General features: G+C 28.9%; 1 protein-coding gene across 1 annotated transcript; it reads left to right on the top strand.

Moving 5' to 3' along the window:
* Positions 1-6,444: 6,444 nt before the first annotated feature.
* Positions 6,445-7,094, top strand: LOC120080455 (uncharacterized). The gene has a single exon (XM_090310873.1). The coding sequence runs from the start codon at positions 6,579-6,581 to the stop codon at positions 6,951-6,953; it is 375 nt and encodes a 124-aa protein (XP_090166999.1). The 5' UTR covers positions 6,445-6,578; the 3' UTR covers positions 6,954-7,094.
* The last annotated feature ends 9,956 nt before the right edge of the window (positions 7,095-17,050 follow it).

Below are 17,050 nucleotides of genomic sequence, written 5' to 3' on the forward strand. Positions count from 1 at the left end.
TCTTATGGATGTAGTCACAACATACTTGTATGGATCTCTTGATAATGATATTTATATGAAAATCCCAAAAGAATTTAAGGTATCTGAAACATATACATCAAATTCCCAGGAATGGTATTTAATAAAATTACAAAGATCACTATTTGGATTGAAATAATTAGGACGGATGTGGTACAATCGCTTGAGTGGATATTTATTGAAAGAATGATATCAAAATAATTCAATATGTACGTGTGTTTTTATAAAGAAATCAAAATCGGGATTTGCTATATAATTGTATATGTTGATGACTTGAATATAATTGGAACTTCTGAAGAGCTTTCAAAGGTAATAGAATATCTTAAGAAAGAATTTGAGATGAAAGATCTCGGAAAAACAAAATTTTTCCTTGATTTGAAGCAGTTGAAATATTTATTCATGTCAACTTATACAAGAAAAAATTTTGAAAAGATTTTATATGGACAAAGCAAATTCATTAAATATTCCAATGGAAGTCCGTTTATTGGATATAAAGAAAGATATATTTCGACTTCGAGAAGATAATGAAGAACTTCTTGGCCCTGAAGTACCATATCTTAGTGCAATTAGTGCACTCGTGTATCTTGCTAGTAATACAAGACTGGATATTGCATTTTCAGTCAATTTATTAGCTAGATATAGTTCTTCTCCTACAAAAAGACATTGAAACGGAATTAAGCTTATACTCCGTTATCTCTTAAGAACAATCAATATGGGTTTGTTTTATTCAAATGAATCAAATTTTGATCTATTGGTTATGCAGATTCTAGATATTTATCTGATCCACATAAAGCTAGATCTCAAGCATGTTATCTGTTCACATGTGGAGAAACTACTATATCATCGCGATCGATGAACCACACTATAACGATCACTTCCTCAAATCATGCTAAAATTCTTGCAATTCACGAGGCTAGTCGAGAATGTGTATGGCTAAGGTTAATGACTTAGCACATTCATGAAACGTCTGACTTGTCTCCTAATAAAAATCTTCCAACAATATTATACGAAGACAACACAGCTTGCATAGCCCAAATCAAAGGAGGATATATTAAAGAAGATAGAACAAAACATATTTCACCGAAACTTTTCTATACTCATGATCTTGAAAAAAAATGGCGACATTATTGTACAACAAATTTGTTCGAAGGATAATTTGGCAGACTTATTTACAAAAGCATTACCAACCACAACTTTTGAAAAAATGGTGTACAACATCAGAATGTTTCGACTCAGAGATCTTAAGTGATGTTTTTGTGAGGAGAGTAAATATATTGTATTCTTTTAGGAGTATCTATTATATGAAATATGTACTCTTTTTCCTTCACTATGATTTTTTCCCATTGGATTTTTCCTAGTAAAGTTTTAACGAGACATATTTCATATATAGGCATCTAAGGGGGAGTATTATGAATATTATAATAATAAATAGATGTCCATTGCTTAGTGTCCCAAAGCTATGTGTCATCCTTCATGTTGTCCATATGCCTTGTAATTATTCATATTTGGTATCCATGTAAGTTCACATCTTACTTGCCACTTTGCCAAAAAATAATGTATTTGGTGAATCTTAAAATTACACATACATTGGTGAGAATTCCACTTCAAAATTCCATTAATTTACATATTATCCAATTTTATAATTTTAGTTATTTTATGTTTTTAGTTATTTTATTTTATATTATAATTTATATATTTAATATTATTATATTATATTTTCTCCATATCCATGTTCTCGTTCTGCTCCTCAATTTCACAATAAAAACTTTATTGAATTTTTTTTTTTAACTAGAATAAATGTGGGAGTGAGATTCTGAATATCCAATCTTAATTAAGGGAAGGAATAAATGTATTGACTAGGGAATAAAAAGTTCATAATGACCAATATTAGAATTAAATTTTTAGTTATTACCTTTTCTATTACATTTAACACATATAATAAGAAGAATAATAAAAATCCTAAGACAACAATAGGATTCGAGTCAGAGGTAGTACCTAAGGCCAGAATTTGATCCATAGGGCAAAGAGCCTAGCTAGCAAGATGATTAATTGGGCATGCTCCTCACATGGTCCGATCCAGTGAGATGAAGGATCATCTATAAATATATCATTATAATTTCAGACGATGTAAGTCTACTTTCCATTCAAGAAAATTTGTTGTCCTCATTTACTCTTTGACTTAAGCATTAGAGCATGTGTAAGCAAGGACTACCCTGGTGTGCACTTCCTATTTTGTGTTGAAGTAGAAGATCACACTAACTATTCTAGAAGGTTCTTGAAGTATCTACTATATGACATAGTTATGTAAATTAAAATTCTCTAGAATTATGTTGAAGTATGTAAATAAATATCTCAAATAAAAGTCTAGAAATATCCTAGGCTTTTTTTATGTTAAGGAATTCGAGAATTCCTTTAAATAAGAATAAACAAAATATTTAGATATTTAGAGCCTAAGAATAATCTAGAGATATAGTTTTACTAGGACTCCAAGGTCTCATGGCTATAAATAGAAGTTGTGTCCTCATTTGTAAAGCAAACAAAGAAAGAAAGAAAGCAAAGTTTAGAGAGTTAGCAAAGAAAAGTGAGTGAGGGTTAGAGAGTAAAAAAGTATTATCTCGAAAGTGTCCATCTTTGTTTTTTCTTAAATAAAAGTTTCTTTTTTCCAAGATTGTCTCTCTTCTTTTTTGTGCCAATTTCTTCAATATTATGTAAGTCACATTCTTCTCTCTATCAAACAAATTTACCGTTGTTGTCACTAAAAGGTTAGACTCATTTTTCCCACCTATATTCTAGCATCAACAATATCGTTTATTCTCTTGAAGAAATAATTTCTCATTTAGTTTGAATTATTAAGGGTCTGATTGGTAGAAATCGGATTCATATTTTCAGATATGTGTTTGGTAGCAGATTCAGAAACTGGATTATAATTTAAGTAATTGATATTATATTTATAAATCATAAAATTTGTTGTAGTCATCCACTAATATTAGTTAACAATAAATATTATTAGTTTATTTATAAATATCTTTTATCTTAATTCTTTTCTATAATTATTATTTGATAATATATTACATAATACATACTTTACTTTTCAAAAAATTAATTAGTTTATAACATGTCATATTGTAGTTCTAAGTGTTTTTGTCTTTATTTTATTTTAAAATTCAAAACTCAATCTAGATACAATGAAAACATAAAATTATTGTTTTCAAAATTTATACCATTCGATCATAGAATTCGAAAATGATTTTCAAAAATAGAATTTAGATTGTTGCAAAACACATATTCGTTGAATTAAATGAATCTGAAAACATAAAACAGAATGTAGATTTTCTAAAAACTAATCCATTAATACACACTAATTGGTTTATTATCACCCTCAAATAAATGCTTGCAATTGATACAAGAGTTTGGTTCTCAGATACAAAAAAAGGTGTAATGGAAAGAGATTTTGTAAACAAGTCAACATGGCCTTTGGATGTCTCAATAACATGAGGTTAGTGGGATAAGTTTACCCATAAAATTGAACTCCTCTCTGACCTAAAATAAAATTATTAGCAAAATGTTTTTAGTCTTAGATTTCAAGTTTAGTTTCTATTTCGTCTCTAAATTTTAAATCTTAAATTTTTATTTTTATGTTTCGAGTCTCACTTCCACGTGGTATCTAGATTTTAAAATGTTATATTTATAATTTTTAATTTAATTTTTATTTAATCCATATATTTCAATATTATGCACTTTTACTATTGAGTTTTTGCTAATGTTCACTATAGAATTTGACGTTAACTTTCAGTTAACTAATTTAAAATAATTATGATGTGAACTTTTTAAATTAAGTTGAATTAATCATTGTGATGCAAAATTAGTGGAAACTAATTTAATTATTTTAAACTAATCAATCCACGTTAGTATTAAGGACTAAAAGTGGGCATATTTAATAAAAAAAAAATTAAGGTTAAACGTACAAATTTTAAAATCATATGGACCAAATTGAAATAAAACTTAAATTTAAAGACAAAAATATAACATTTTAAAATTTATGAATCAAATAGAAATAAACTCAATTCACAAGATTAAAAATATAACATTTTTTAAAAAGACACACAAACAAATTAATCAAAACACACCTTTCTATTGGTAAAGAAAATGAGATAGGATCTGAGGCCCAATTGAATTAAGATTCGTTTACAACCAATTATGAGAAGAAATAGTGTTGTAAATAATAAGAACAATAATATGAGAATAAAGAGGCAAAGTTGTGTACACATTTGAAGTAGAGCTTATCCCATAATATATATTCCCATCATCAAATTTATTAATGAAATTGGAAAATGTATATATGTTGCATCACATCACCATGTGAGTCACACAAAGCTCCATCAACCCCAATAATGCAACCTTTTTAATATTCTATTAATATTATTTTATGATTTTGAAGTCTCTAATTTACTCATTATTATCTTATCTCTCTATTTATATATTGTTTCAATTATTTATATGTGCATTGGAGGTGCGATTTAATAATGTATACATTTTCTGTCTCCCTTTCTCTTTTAATTATCATTTCTAAAGAAAAAAAAGACTATACATATGGCAATGGTTTTTTTTTTTTTAATCTACGACTGTCAAGTCAAAGGATTATTTAGGCCTCAACTTCAACTGGGTGTAGTGAGCTATTATAGTCCACTTCATGTTTGGGACTCCAGCTATAATAGTTGGTGTTTCTAAGTATTCTAATCTACCATTAACTATAGTATGATTATTTCAAATCCCTCTTTGTTACCATTTTTATTATTTGTTACAGTATTTACTATTTTCTATGCATTTTGTTTTTTTCTCTTTGTTACGATGTTAATATTTTATAGCAATATTAAAATAGTCTGTACTGCAAAAACAAATTAAATTATTATAACCAACGGACTATTATAACTCACAAACTATGATAACTAACTTAACACTCCAAACACTATGTTTGTGAGTTTTTTCAAATCCGACAACATAACTTTTTAAGATTTGGAAAAAAAAAAATTCCTCTCCTGCCATTTTTTTATTATTATAACCAATAGAAAGCTGACTAAATTTCATTTTTTTAAAATTTTATTAAGTTGGCATTGCATTTCTTTATTAAAAATAATATTTTAAAACTAAAATTAAAAAAATAGTTTCAATGTCGTCCTTTTTCTTCTCTTTCCTCCCATCCATTTCTTCCTTTTTCATACTCGGAGGCAGCAATGATAGACGATAATGACGAGAGGATGAAAAACAAGTGAAAATGAATAAGAAAACATATATATTTTTTGAAATTTTACTTCAATTTTAATTTTAAGATATATTTTTAAATGTCACATCAACTATTAACAAAATGATAAAATAAGATTCTACCTTTCTATATTGTTTGCCTCGGAGAAAATTGAGTTTCATGAATTAAGGTCGACGATTATGTTGTACCTAATTCACGACTCCCTTTTCAATATAATAAAAGTAAGGAAATAATATCTTTTTATCCATAGGTTTTGACTTTAGTTTCTATTTGATCTCTTAAGATTTGAGTTTTGTTTCAATTTGGTTCGTAAATTTCAAAATTTTACATTTTTAATATCAATTTTTCATTAAATACTTATTTTCAATAATTAACGTCAATTTATATTAATTAATTAAAAAATTATGAAATGGAATTTTAAATTTAATTTTAAAAGTCACAAAAATAGTGAAACTTAATTAATTACAATTCTTTAAATGATTTTTAATTTATTAATATAAAATAGCTCTAAAGACGAAAAATGAGTATTTAGAGAAAAATTGAGGTTAAGAGTGGAAATCTTGAAATATAGAGACCGAATTGAAGTCAAATTCAAATATCAATGGTAAAATTATAGCATTTAAAACCTAAAAACTAAATTGAAATCAAACTCAAACTTAAGGACTAAATGTGTAATATTTTAAAACCTATGAACTAAATAGAAACTATACCCCAAACTTATAGACCAAAAAGATATTTTTTCTTAAAAATAAAATAAAAAATCAATTTTAAAAAGGAACGGCATATTTTTAAGTATTTTTCATGAATTAACAACGAGTATGAAAATACGTAGATTTAAATAAAATCGAACTGAAACTTTAAGAAATTACCAAAAGCATATTTGCCCTCTCATTTTTATATACAATCCACCAAGGTCCACTTGACATGTACAGATCAACATAAATTTAAAAAATAAAAAATAAAATAAAATAGTCGAAGATTGAAAATAAGAATATTACAAATAATTTAGAAAATTAGGAATAAGTTAAAATACATTTCTATGCATAAACAATATTTTAAAATCAAATCAAGCTTTTCAACTCCATTTTATGGAGTTACATTACATCAAAGCTGGCTCTTAACTAATAAAGAAATATATATACATATATATTGAAGGGTATATGAATATAAGTATGATCTAATAATAATGTATATTATCTTAATATTAGTACAAACAATTGCAATGCACATATATTGAGCCTAAGTTCTAGTTCATCAGCCTCTCCAAACACATCTCTCTCTATTTCTTCTCCATCAAAATATGGCTCAAAGCTATGAGCAGGGAGAAGGGCAGCCTGCGGCGGGGCTGCGGTGGGGGATGCGTCGGGGGATTCAATTTCGGAGGCGACGAATGCCCGTGGCACGGCTCGGGGGGAAGAGATCGGGGCGGATCGTGGCGTGGGGGAGGATGCTGAGGAAGATAAGACTGAGATGGGTGAAAGTGAAATGCATAGCCATGGTGAAGAAGATTAAAAAGTACTACACAAGCTTGATGAAGGATATAATGGAAGGAGGAGCATATGGGTATGCTGCTGACTCATATCAACACAGGCTTCTCATGGAGACTTCTTTTGCAATTCCAATTCTGGGTGTCTCTCTCTCCACTCATTCCAGTATTCTTGCTACAACTTCATAAATCTCTCTACCTTTTCAATCTCAAAGCTTCTTCTTCATGATTTAGCCTCCATTTCATATATAGTTATTAGGCTTTTTATTTTGGAAAATTGCAATTCCGAATTCTTAGTTAAATTCTAAAAATAAAATCAAAATTTAAAAACTATGGTCTCAATGATTTTGTTTTGTTTTTTTTTTTATGTTCTTGAATTTAGGATTATTTTCTCTCGACTTTAAAAACACTTCAATTTCTAATCAAATTCTAAAAATAAAGTAAAACTACATCGTTGAAAACTATTTTTTAGTCTTTTGTTTTAGCATGGTTTTTGAAAATATTAGTGAAGATCGAGTAGTAGATAACAAAATATAAAATTTCGAGGTAAAGCTAAGGTTTATAGCTTAATTATCAAAAACAAAAAACTAAGGTCCCGTTTAGTAACCATTTCCCTTTTTGTTTTCTGCTTTTGTAAATTAAGTCTATTTTCTCTCTATTTCTTATAATGAGTTGCATTTTTCTTAAATACAATGGTTTTTAAAAGCTACTTTTTCTAATTTTCAATTTTTGGCTTGGTTTTTGAACCATTGATAAAAAGTAGATAAGAAAGGAAGAAATTTGGAGGTAGGAGTAGTGTTTAGATGCTTAATTTTCAAAAAAAAAAACTAAATGGTTACAAAATTGAGCTTAAAAAACTAAGGCCCTATTTGGTAATTATAAGGACACGTTTGGTAATCATTTGGTTTTTTATTTTTGTTTTTTATAAAAAACCTATTTCATCCACAATTTTAAGTACAATAATTGAGTTTTTTTTAAAGCTACTTTTGTTAGTTCTCAAAATTTGGCTTGGTTTTTCAAACCATGGGTGAAAAGTAGATAACAAATGATTTGGAGGTGGAAGTAGTATCATAGGTTTAATTTTAAAAAACAAAATGGTTACCAAACGAGGCTTTAAGTTTTTTTTTAAATTTTTGAAAATTAAGACTATACACATCACTTTGATTTATTGATTTCTATATTATGTTGTCTATATTTTAGAAGTGTTTTCAAAATTAAAGCCAAAATTTAAAAACTAAAAAATAATATTAAAAAAATTTGTTTTGTTTTTAAAAATTGACTAATAATCCAAATGTTTAAAATATAAAATTCATGATAAAAAAAATGGTGAGAAAACAAACACAATTTTAAAAATAAAAAATCAAATAATCATAGAATGGCATCTAAATGGATATCACATAAGTCCTAGATTCTTTTTTGAAAAAATTAACTTGGAATTTGAAAACGCCTAAAAAGAATGGTTGATAACAAAACAAAAATGAATGGTGGGAATACTATCAATAGGGAGACTAATTGCCCAATCTTCAACTTCTATTTACTACTTTATTAGAATTAGGCAAGAAAATAATACTCATTTCTTTCAGATTTAGTTTAATTCTCTCATGATGAATGTGTATGGTGGAACAAAATGTAAGCTGTCCTTTTTATTCCATTGCGTTTTTGGTTTTTTATCAATCAAGCCTTATTTACTATCTAGTTTATTATTTTGTTATTTTATTCTTAGAAAACATTTTTGGAATTTTATTCGGATTGTATTTGTTTTTATTCTGAAGGTTAATAATTAAGCCCTATTTTGTAGTTTTTTTTTTTTTTTTTAACAGAATGATAATTTTGAAAATTGGTCCAGCCTATTTTTCTTTATTAAAACGGCAAAGGACTAATTTTGAGATTATTTAAATTTTAATAATGGACACAAATACCCCTATAATCTAATTCTTATAATTATATTGTATTTTAAAAAAGAAAACTAATAATCTAAAACAAGATCTAACAAACTTATCCACCAAAATCTATCCTTAATTCTAAAAAAAATAATATCACACGCAATCAAAACTAAAGGAAGAGATTTAAAATCTAAAAATATATATATATAATTAGAAATTAATGTTGAAAAGTAGAAAATTTAGACTTTATTTTCACCAAAAAAGTAACATTAATCATCAAGAATATTTAATTGTAATTAATAACTCAAAATTTATGCATAAAATAAACAAATATCTTATATTCAAAATAGTTATCAAATACCTTTTACCCATACTATTTGAGTCATTCAAATAATGGAAATAATATATATTAAAAAAAATCGTCGATGGAACTACATAAACACCCTATACTAAAAATCTACATATATGAAAATGAAAGTAAGAAGCTATGTAGAAATTGGTATAATATTTACCTTCTATTTGTGTTGCTTAGGAAAACAAGTTTACTGTAAATGAGGAGTGAAAAAAACAAAAACATAAATTAATCATAAGTATATATGAATGTTAAGATTTAATCATAAACAATCCTAGAAGAAAGGGAAAAGAAAGGAAACTATATGAGACAATAAAATTAAAACAAGATGTATAATATACCTTTGTTGAAGAAACCACAAACCTAAAATCTTCCTTCCAATCCAAAACCATAATTTCTTTAGAAAATTGGGAAACGTGAATCGCAATACTACATTCTCTAGATACAAACTATATCATATCCCGTCGAAAGGAAAAGCTATATTTATTATTAAAAACGTAGATGAGCCCTTAGGAACTTCTCATAAAACAATTGGGGAGAAGGGGTTAAATGATTTGTCTAAAAAAATGAAAAGAAAAAGTTGTAGATTTATAAACAAGCATTTGAATTTTGGAATCGATATTTGATAAGATTTAATGAATATTTAATCTAAATATCTCTTATACAACAACAAGGGTAAATAAGGAAAAAAAATGTAACCGACAATATTTACTTGACCATATTTTAGTAGAATTGTTTTTTTTTTTTAAAAAAAAAAAACTAACGACTTTCTTTTTTTTAGTTTTTTAAATTCATTTTCTTATTATGATTTGCATTTTTATTAAGGGTAAAAACTAAATGCAAACAAGTTTTTAAAAATTTCTTTTTCTAGTTTTAAATTTTAGCTTGGTTTCTAAAAATATTGGTCTAAATAAATAATAAAAAAAATTAAAGATTTTAAAATTTTAAAAACTAAAAACTAAATAACGCATAATTTAATGTGAATATAAGTAAAAAAATATTCCCGTAAATTGGCTGAAAATATTACAGATAGAGAGAAGGGGATTATTGATCGAGAGATAAGGTTTAGTAATATTTATTTTGCTATTTTCGTGCTTGAAATAAAATAATAATCTTTTTTCTTTATCTTTACCCCATCCAAGCATGTGAAAAGAGAGAATCTTTACTCCTATTAGCTATTAGTTAATGTTAAAGAAAATTAGCATTCGGTATTAGTGAAAAAAATTAGGGAGGAAAAATACTAACCCCGTTTAGGATTGCAATTATAGAAATAAAAAACTATTTTGGTGGTATGTTAACCATTGAAGTTATTTGGTAAATCTAATTATTTATCAATGAAAAAATTACAGTCATGAGATTTGGTTTATGTTTGTTGAATGAGAAATTTTGGATAATCACAAATTGTCATGTCATTTACTAAATTAATGACGAAATTCTAAATAATTAAATTTGGGTTCAATTAGGAGTTGACATATGTTCTAAATTAAAGTTAAGACAAATTTTATCTGATTAATTTGGCCCAATTTGATATTATTATTTGGGTCAAACTCCAAGTAAGCGTGAATTTGACCAAAGGTCAAATCATGTCTAAATCCAATTAATTGGGCCCAAAGGCCAAACTCATGGAACAACTAAGCCCAAGTCCAACTAATTGAGTCCAAAGGCCAGACCTATGGATCAACCAAACCCAAGTCCACCTGTAAACTCAAACTCTCCTCATTTGGAGGGGTCTGCAATTCTATACTTCAAAGAGCTTATAAGAAATTTTCTACAATCAGAAGACTCCTTGACTCCTAAAGTTGACCACACCTGAAGACTGAAGTCCTTCGAAGATACAAACATTATGAAGACTGAAGTCCTTTGAAGATGCAAGCCTTCTGAAGACTGGAGTCCTTTGAAGATACAAGCATTCAGAAGACTGAAGTTCTACAAGCAATTTTACATTCAGAGAGCCCAGAGAGAATTCATCAACAAGCAGAAGACTTCTAAGACTCCTGAAGCTGCACTCCTGGAAGACAGAAGACTCTTGAAGACACAAACACTCTTACAAGGCTTCTACTTCAAGAACGTTCGGTGCTTTTCTTCTTCAAGTCAAGCACATCCACCCAACCGAGAGAGAATCAGAGGATCAAGAGATCGAATCACATCGCATCAAATCAGCATCAACATCAACACCAACTTAAGTTTAACTCCACGAAACAAGTTTATCCGGAAGCCTCGTGCGAACACTAATCCTCCAAGAAGATCAACAAGCCCAAAGGCCGATCGTCCAAGAAGATCATCAAGCCCAAAGACCGATCGTTCAAGAAGATCATCAAGCCCAAAGGCCGATCGTTCAAGAAGATCATCAAGCTTAAAGGTTGATCATCCAAGAAGATCAACAAGTCGAAAGGTCAATCATCCAAGAAGTCCAACAAGCTCAAAGGTCGATCATCCAAGAAGATCAACAAGCCCAAAGGCCGATATCCAAGAAGATCAACAAGCCCAAAGGCCGATCATTCAAAAAGATCAACCAGCTTAAAAAGTATAGTTTATTTTAAGAGCATCAAAGTATTATGTGTTAGAGTTTGTACTCACTTTCTACAAAATTAATACAAATACATAGTTCAAGTTCCACGAAATAAATTTCTCTTGAAATCTCGTGCGAACAATGTTACCATTAGAAGATTTCAAATTTAACAATTTAGTCATGAGATTTGCTTTTTAGTAGCACTAAAGGTCTCTCTAATAAAGTTGACGTCATACTTAATTTTTTATTAAAAAATACATTTTCTATTTTATATTAGAAAATTTGTCTTATGCTAACTCTCAAATCTCAAGTTATTCCTCATTTTCTCTCAATCTCTATCAACTTATAGAGTTTTCTTCTTCTTCTTTCTTTTTCTTCTTTCTTTTTCATTATGTTGTGTTATATTTGAAGGGAATTGATTCCCATGGAAGCATGTAATCGTCATGCAATTTGAAAATTGATTTTATAGAACACAGAAATCAGTGAACAAATTCATAAATATAGGATAAACATTAAATAATCTTAAGCATGCTTCAAAAGAGGAAGAAAGAGAAGAATAGAACTCACCCTTGAAGATTCCCCTTTCTTCAAGATTGAACATCTCAACAAACAAACACACCACCACAAAAGTTTCCCCATTATGCTCTAGGATTCCAAGGGGCTAGATGTAAGAGTATATCAACATGCAGCGGAAGCAACAAGGATCAATAAGCATTCTAATTCATTAATGTTGGCAGAAACTAAAGCATGCTCATCTAATATAAGAGAGTTTGTAGTCATACCTTTGTAGAACTCTTCAAGATCTTGTTCCTCAACAGTTGTCTTCTCCAAAACTCACCGTGAACCACCTCATGATCTTCCCCACTATCCTCTAGGAGCTTTAGAATGAGTTGTGGGACTCAATAACAGTTTGAATCGATGGAAAACAACGGAGAAGCTTACTACACCAGTTTGTTTGAAGAACACTTTCTTCAACACGAAATTTTCTCTAAAATCTCTTTGAATGCATGCCTTAAATTCACTCCAATCTTCTTTATTTATTGCAGGTGAACATGCAAAGAAGATCACTGCATGAGATGCAGCTCATGAGTAATTGAAGTCAAAGTAAGTGATGTTTGTGTGAGCAAGTTGAAGATGGTAATGGAAAAAGATTTCAAGATTAATTTTGATTTTAAAACTGAAAATATTATAAATTTTGTAAAATCAATTTCATAAATTAATTTTCCAATAAAATTAATAAATAATTATAATTAATTTAATATCAAATAATAAATTAATTTTTACACAAATCCATTTTCATATATTTAAATCATATTTAAATATAAATTCTCTTATTCCGTTTAATTCTAATTTGAACGTTTCAAATTAACTTATCAAGCTATTCTAAAGCTTATCCATTTACGAGCTAGTAGGGGACCTCGCGAACCTATAGATCATGGGCTGCAACGATCCAAGATTAATTGATTAAATTTATTAGACCGAATTAACCCCCATTCGTTAACTAATGGATCACTCTACTATGACCCATAGTTGAACTCCCTCACTATAGATATATTATGTCCACTCGATATAATCATAATCATTAATTCGATCATTCACAGGTTGTTCGTAATCACAGTTGAGTCAAGATAACCATTTTATCCCTGTAAATACATCTTGTTCCTTAAGTTCCGACTGTCTAATGAACAATTTTGATTCATAATACCTATGAATCAAGTCCTTTCTCTATCATGAGAAGGCGGGGCCCCGATTGTTTAAGACCTGGAATCAATACTTAAGAGAACAACCAATCTGCTAACCCTAAATCGGGTAGGAGTGAATTCCATCTTGCAGGGCTATGTCCTCAGCTATTCACCCGGTCTTATCTTCAAAATGGGAGGCTTATTGAGCAGTGTTGTTGGACTACTCTCACCGTTTTGCAGATCAAAGGATAATCCCGAACAAACAGAAGTTCATAGCTAGCTCAGGATTAAGATCGAGTTAACCTAGGTTACTTAATAAATGAAATAGTCAATTTTAACAGTAAACTATCGTTATAAATAAAAGTGACTATTTTCTTGGTCCAGTCTATATGCAAAATCATTGCATAGGATGCCCCCACTCACATGTTTCAACATGAACAATCTGTGGATCATATCGTTTGTAGCACTTTACAACTCTTTGTAACAACTACAAAGTGGGTCGCATCCAATAGTGTTACCAGGATGAGATACCCAATTTCATCCATATACTTATTAGACCGGTTATATTTTGTTAACTTGATCTTGTTTATGTCACCACATAAAGTTAAAGTATTCAGACTATAGCCATGGATATGTTTATTGGATTTTCATAATAGAATGCAAAATTAACAACTTATTATTATTGATAAATAGAATATTTAACACGAACTGCGAGTTCTAGGACATTCCCAACACTAGATGTGTGGGTTGTAACACCTGGGAAGAGAGAATGAAGGTTGAGGAATGTTCTTGAGAGAGTAGAAAAGAGAGAATATGAGAGTGGAGGCTAGGGCAAATTTTCACAAAAATCTTTTAACCCTAAATGGGCTATAATGGTATATTTATAGGGAGAGCGTAATCGCCTCTCCAAGATTTTGCTTTCCATCAATTGTCAATTAATTAACTAACTATTAATTAATCAATTGACATATTAATTAAATAACTATATATCAAAACACGTTTAATATAGAGTTAATTAATTAACATAAATATCACATATTTTACTAGCCTCCATTTTCCATCATTTGTTAATTAATTAATCAATTAACATATAAATTAAATAACCATATAATAGATCATATTTAATATAGAGTTAATTAATTAACATATAAATATCACATACTTATATGCATATATTTCTTTATAAATCCAATTCATATAAATCTAATATTTGAATCTGATTCAAATACATCTATCTAATACTGTAATTCTATATGAATCTAATTTATATGAATTTAATATTCGAATCTCATTAAAATATATCTCTCTAATACTGTAATTTTATATGAATCCAATTCATATGAATTTAGTATTCTAATCTCATTCAAATATACCTCTCTTATATAATTTGGATTATAGATCATATCTATAATAAATCATATTATATAATGTATCAGAATACACTATAAATTAATCATTTTTATGTAAAATTCTTTTAAGTAATTTGAACGATTCAAATAATTCCTCATTACTATCCTTAGCGAGCTAACATGGAGACCTTATGGACCTGCAAATTAGAAGCTCCAATGATATGAGATTAATTAATTAAACTATTTAAGTTAATTAATCAATATTCATTAACTACTGGTCACTCCACTAAAGACCGATAGTTGTACTCTTCACACTGCATATATATTTTTGCGTCATGGACATAACCAGTCAATAGTAGTTGATCCTTCACAAATTGTTCATAACTACAGTTGGATCAATTTTGGATCAAATTACCGTTTTACCCTTATAGTTACATCTAACTCTTTATGTACTACTGATTCCTCTAATGAACAAACAATTTATAGTCTAACTATAAACTAACACCTATTGAGCCAATGAGAGGTTGAGACCTCGTTGTTCAAGACCTAGAATCAGCTGTTAAGGGGCAATTTATCTATTTTTCTTAAGATCGGGAAGGAATGAATTTCTTCTTGTGTAGCCGTGTTTCCAGCTCCCCAATCAAACGAATCCCCAAAATGATAAGCATATTAAGTTGACGAAACTGACCACTCACACCCATGCAAATCAAAGGACCGCTCTCATAGGTAGGAGTTCATGACTCACTCAAGATTCATATCACGTCACCTATGGTCATCCTGGTGAAATGTAAGTCTCTTCTAGCAACAGTGTTATAAAGAGAGACTATTTATTTCATGGTCCGGTCTTATACAAGCTCTTTATATAGGATACCCCTGCTCACTTGTCTCCACATGAATGATCAGGATCGGATAATTTTGTCTCCATGTGAATGATCAGGATTGGATCATGTGTCTTGAAGATTTAGTCATTCTTGAACCTAGAAATAATGGGGATAGTGATATTGACGTAGAACTTGATGAATTATTTGGAAACGATAGAAGTACGTAAATTCATAATGAAATAGACTAGGGAGAGGCTAGACAAAAAGTTTGATGTACAATTTGCTAGGGAAAAGGACATAACAAGTTTACTTGTCCACAACATACCTTAGGTGCTTCCTCTACGGGTTATTGATGACTTTGTTATGTAATGGACTTTTTTTATATAATTGATCGTTGTGCACAGGGAGAAATAAAAAATAGTCCAGCTGTATCAGATGACTATTTTTCCTAATACGATTCAATCCTGAGATGATTTATCACACCTAACAGTGCTTACTATTACTGCATGGTAAGAGTTTTATTATATTAAGTTTCCCAAATGTACGATATGAACATTATTTAGTATTAATTTTTTTCATCATACAAAATAATTTTGTCCAAGATGTACAACAGTATTCAGTACATCACAATTTACCAGAGTTGGATTCAATGTATAACCAACCCTTGGTAAATGTAGAAAGTATTATTTAGTAGACAAGACGATTCAATTTTGTTGACACTAATCGAAGACCTATTCGTCGTAGACGATAATGGCAATAAGGTGAAGCTACTTTAGAGGCACACAAAGATGACTGTTCTATGGAAAACTGAGTGACTTGTAATTCAAACTTTTATGTGAACTCCTATTTTGAAATTAAAAAACTAATGAAATTACATTTTATCATGAGACACTAAATCTGGTAAATGAGTATGATATAAAAGAACAAGAACAAAACAAGTAAAGAAGAAAATTATTAGTTAAAAGTTAAAAAAAAAAAAAAAATCAAAATCAGAGAAAAATAACTAAAATCATAGACCTTGTCCACGAGTTTGGTCTTTTGACCAAGTCCACATTGCTAATATTACAACCATCTAGCGTCCACGAGGTGGTAACTAGATTAAACCATAGTCGTTTACCAGGTACACAATTTCCCCCCCACTAAAAATCATGATATTTTTGTTAATACTTTTCCTTTCAACCCTACTTTCCATGTAAAACAGTAAGTGTACGAATTATGAATTCGAGTTTTAGTATAATGCATTAAGGGTCGTCATTTTGAGTATTGATTTTCAAGTTTGACTAAATATTGTAGTTACTAATGCTAGAACCAAATATTAATCTAGATTATGTCGTAGAACGATCACTACCTTGAATTATATCATGATCTCGATTCTAAGGATGGAAAGGTCATGTGTTCTCAAAAGTTGGAAAAATATATTTTTATTAAAGTCATCATCGAGACTATTCCAGCTTATACTTTTTAAGTTGCTTTAAACTCCCTCTAGGAAGTTGCTAGAGCTTAATTGGCTAATGGCCAATTTTTATTAATTTATAATGCATTTTCTATTTATTATAAATTAACCAAATAAAACATATATAAATTTTTAGTCTTTTATCTCTTTCATTACTTTCAAATTAATCGAATGTACATTCATTTATAAATTTATATTTTAAAGATTTTTAACCATACATCCTACAAGTCTGTTTGA

This window comes from Benincasa hispida, chromosome 1 (assembly GCF_027475165.1).
Source record: "Benincasa hispida cultivar pf3 chromosome 1, pf3_genome.v1.1, whole genome shotgun sequence".
NCBI lineage: Eukaryota > Viridiplantae > Streptophyta > Magnoliopsida > Cucurbitales > Cucurbitaceae > Benincasa > Benincasa hispida.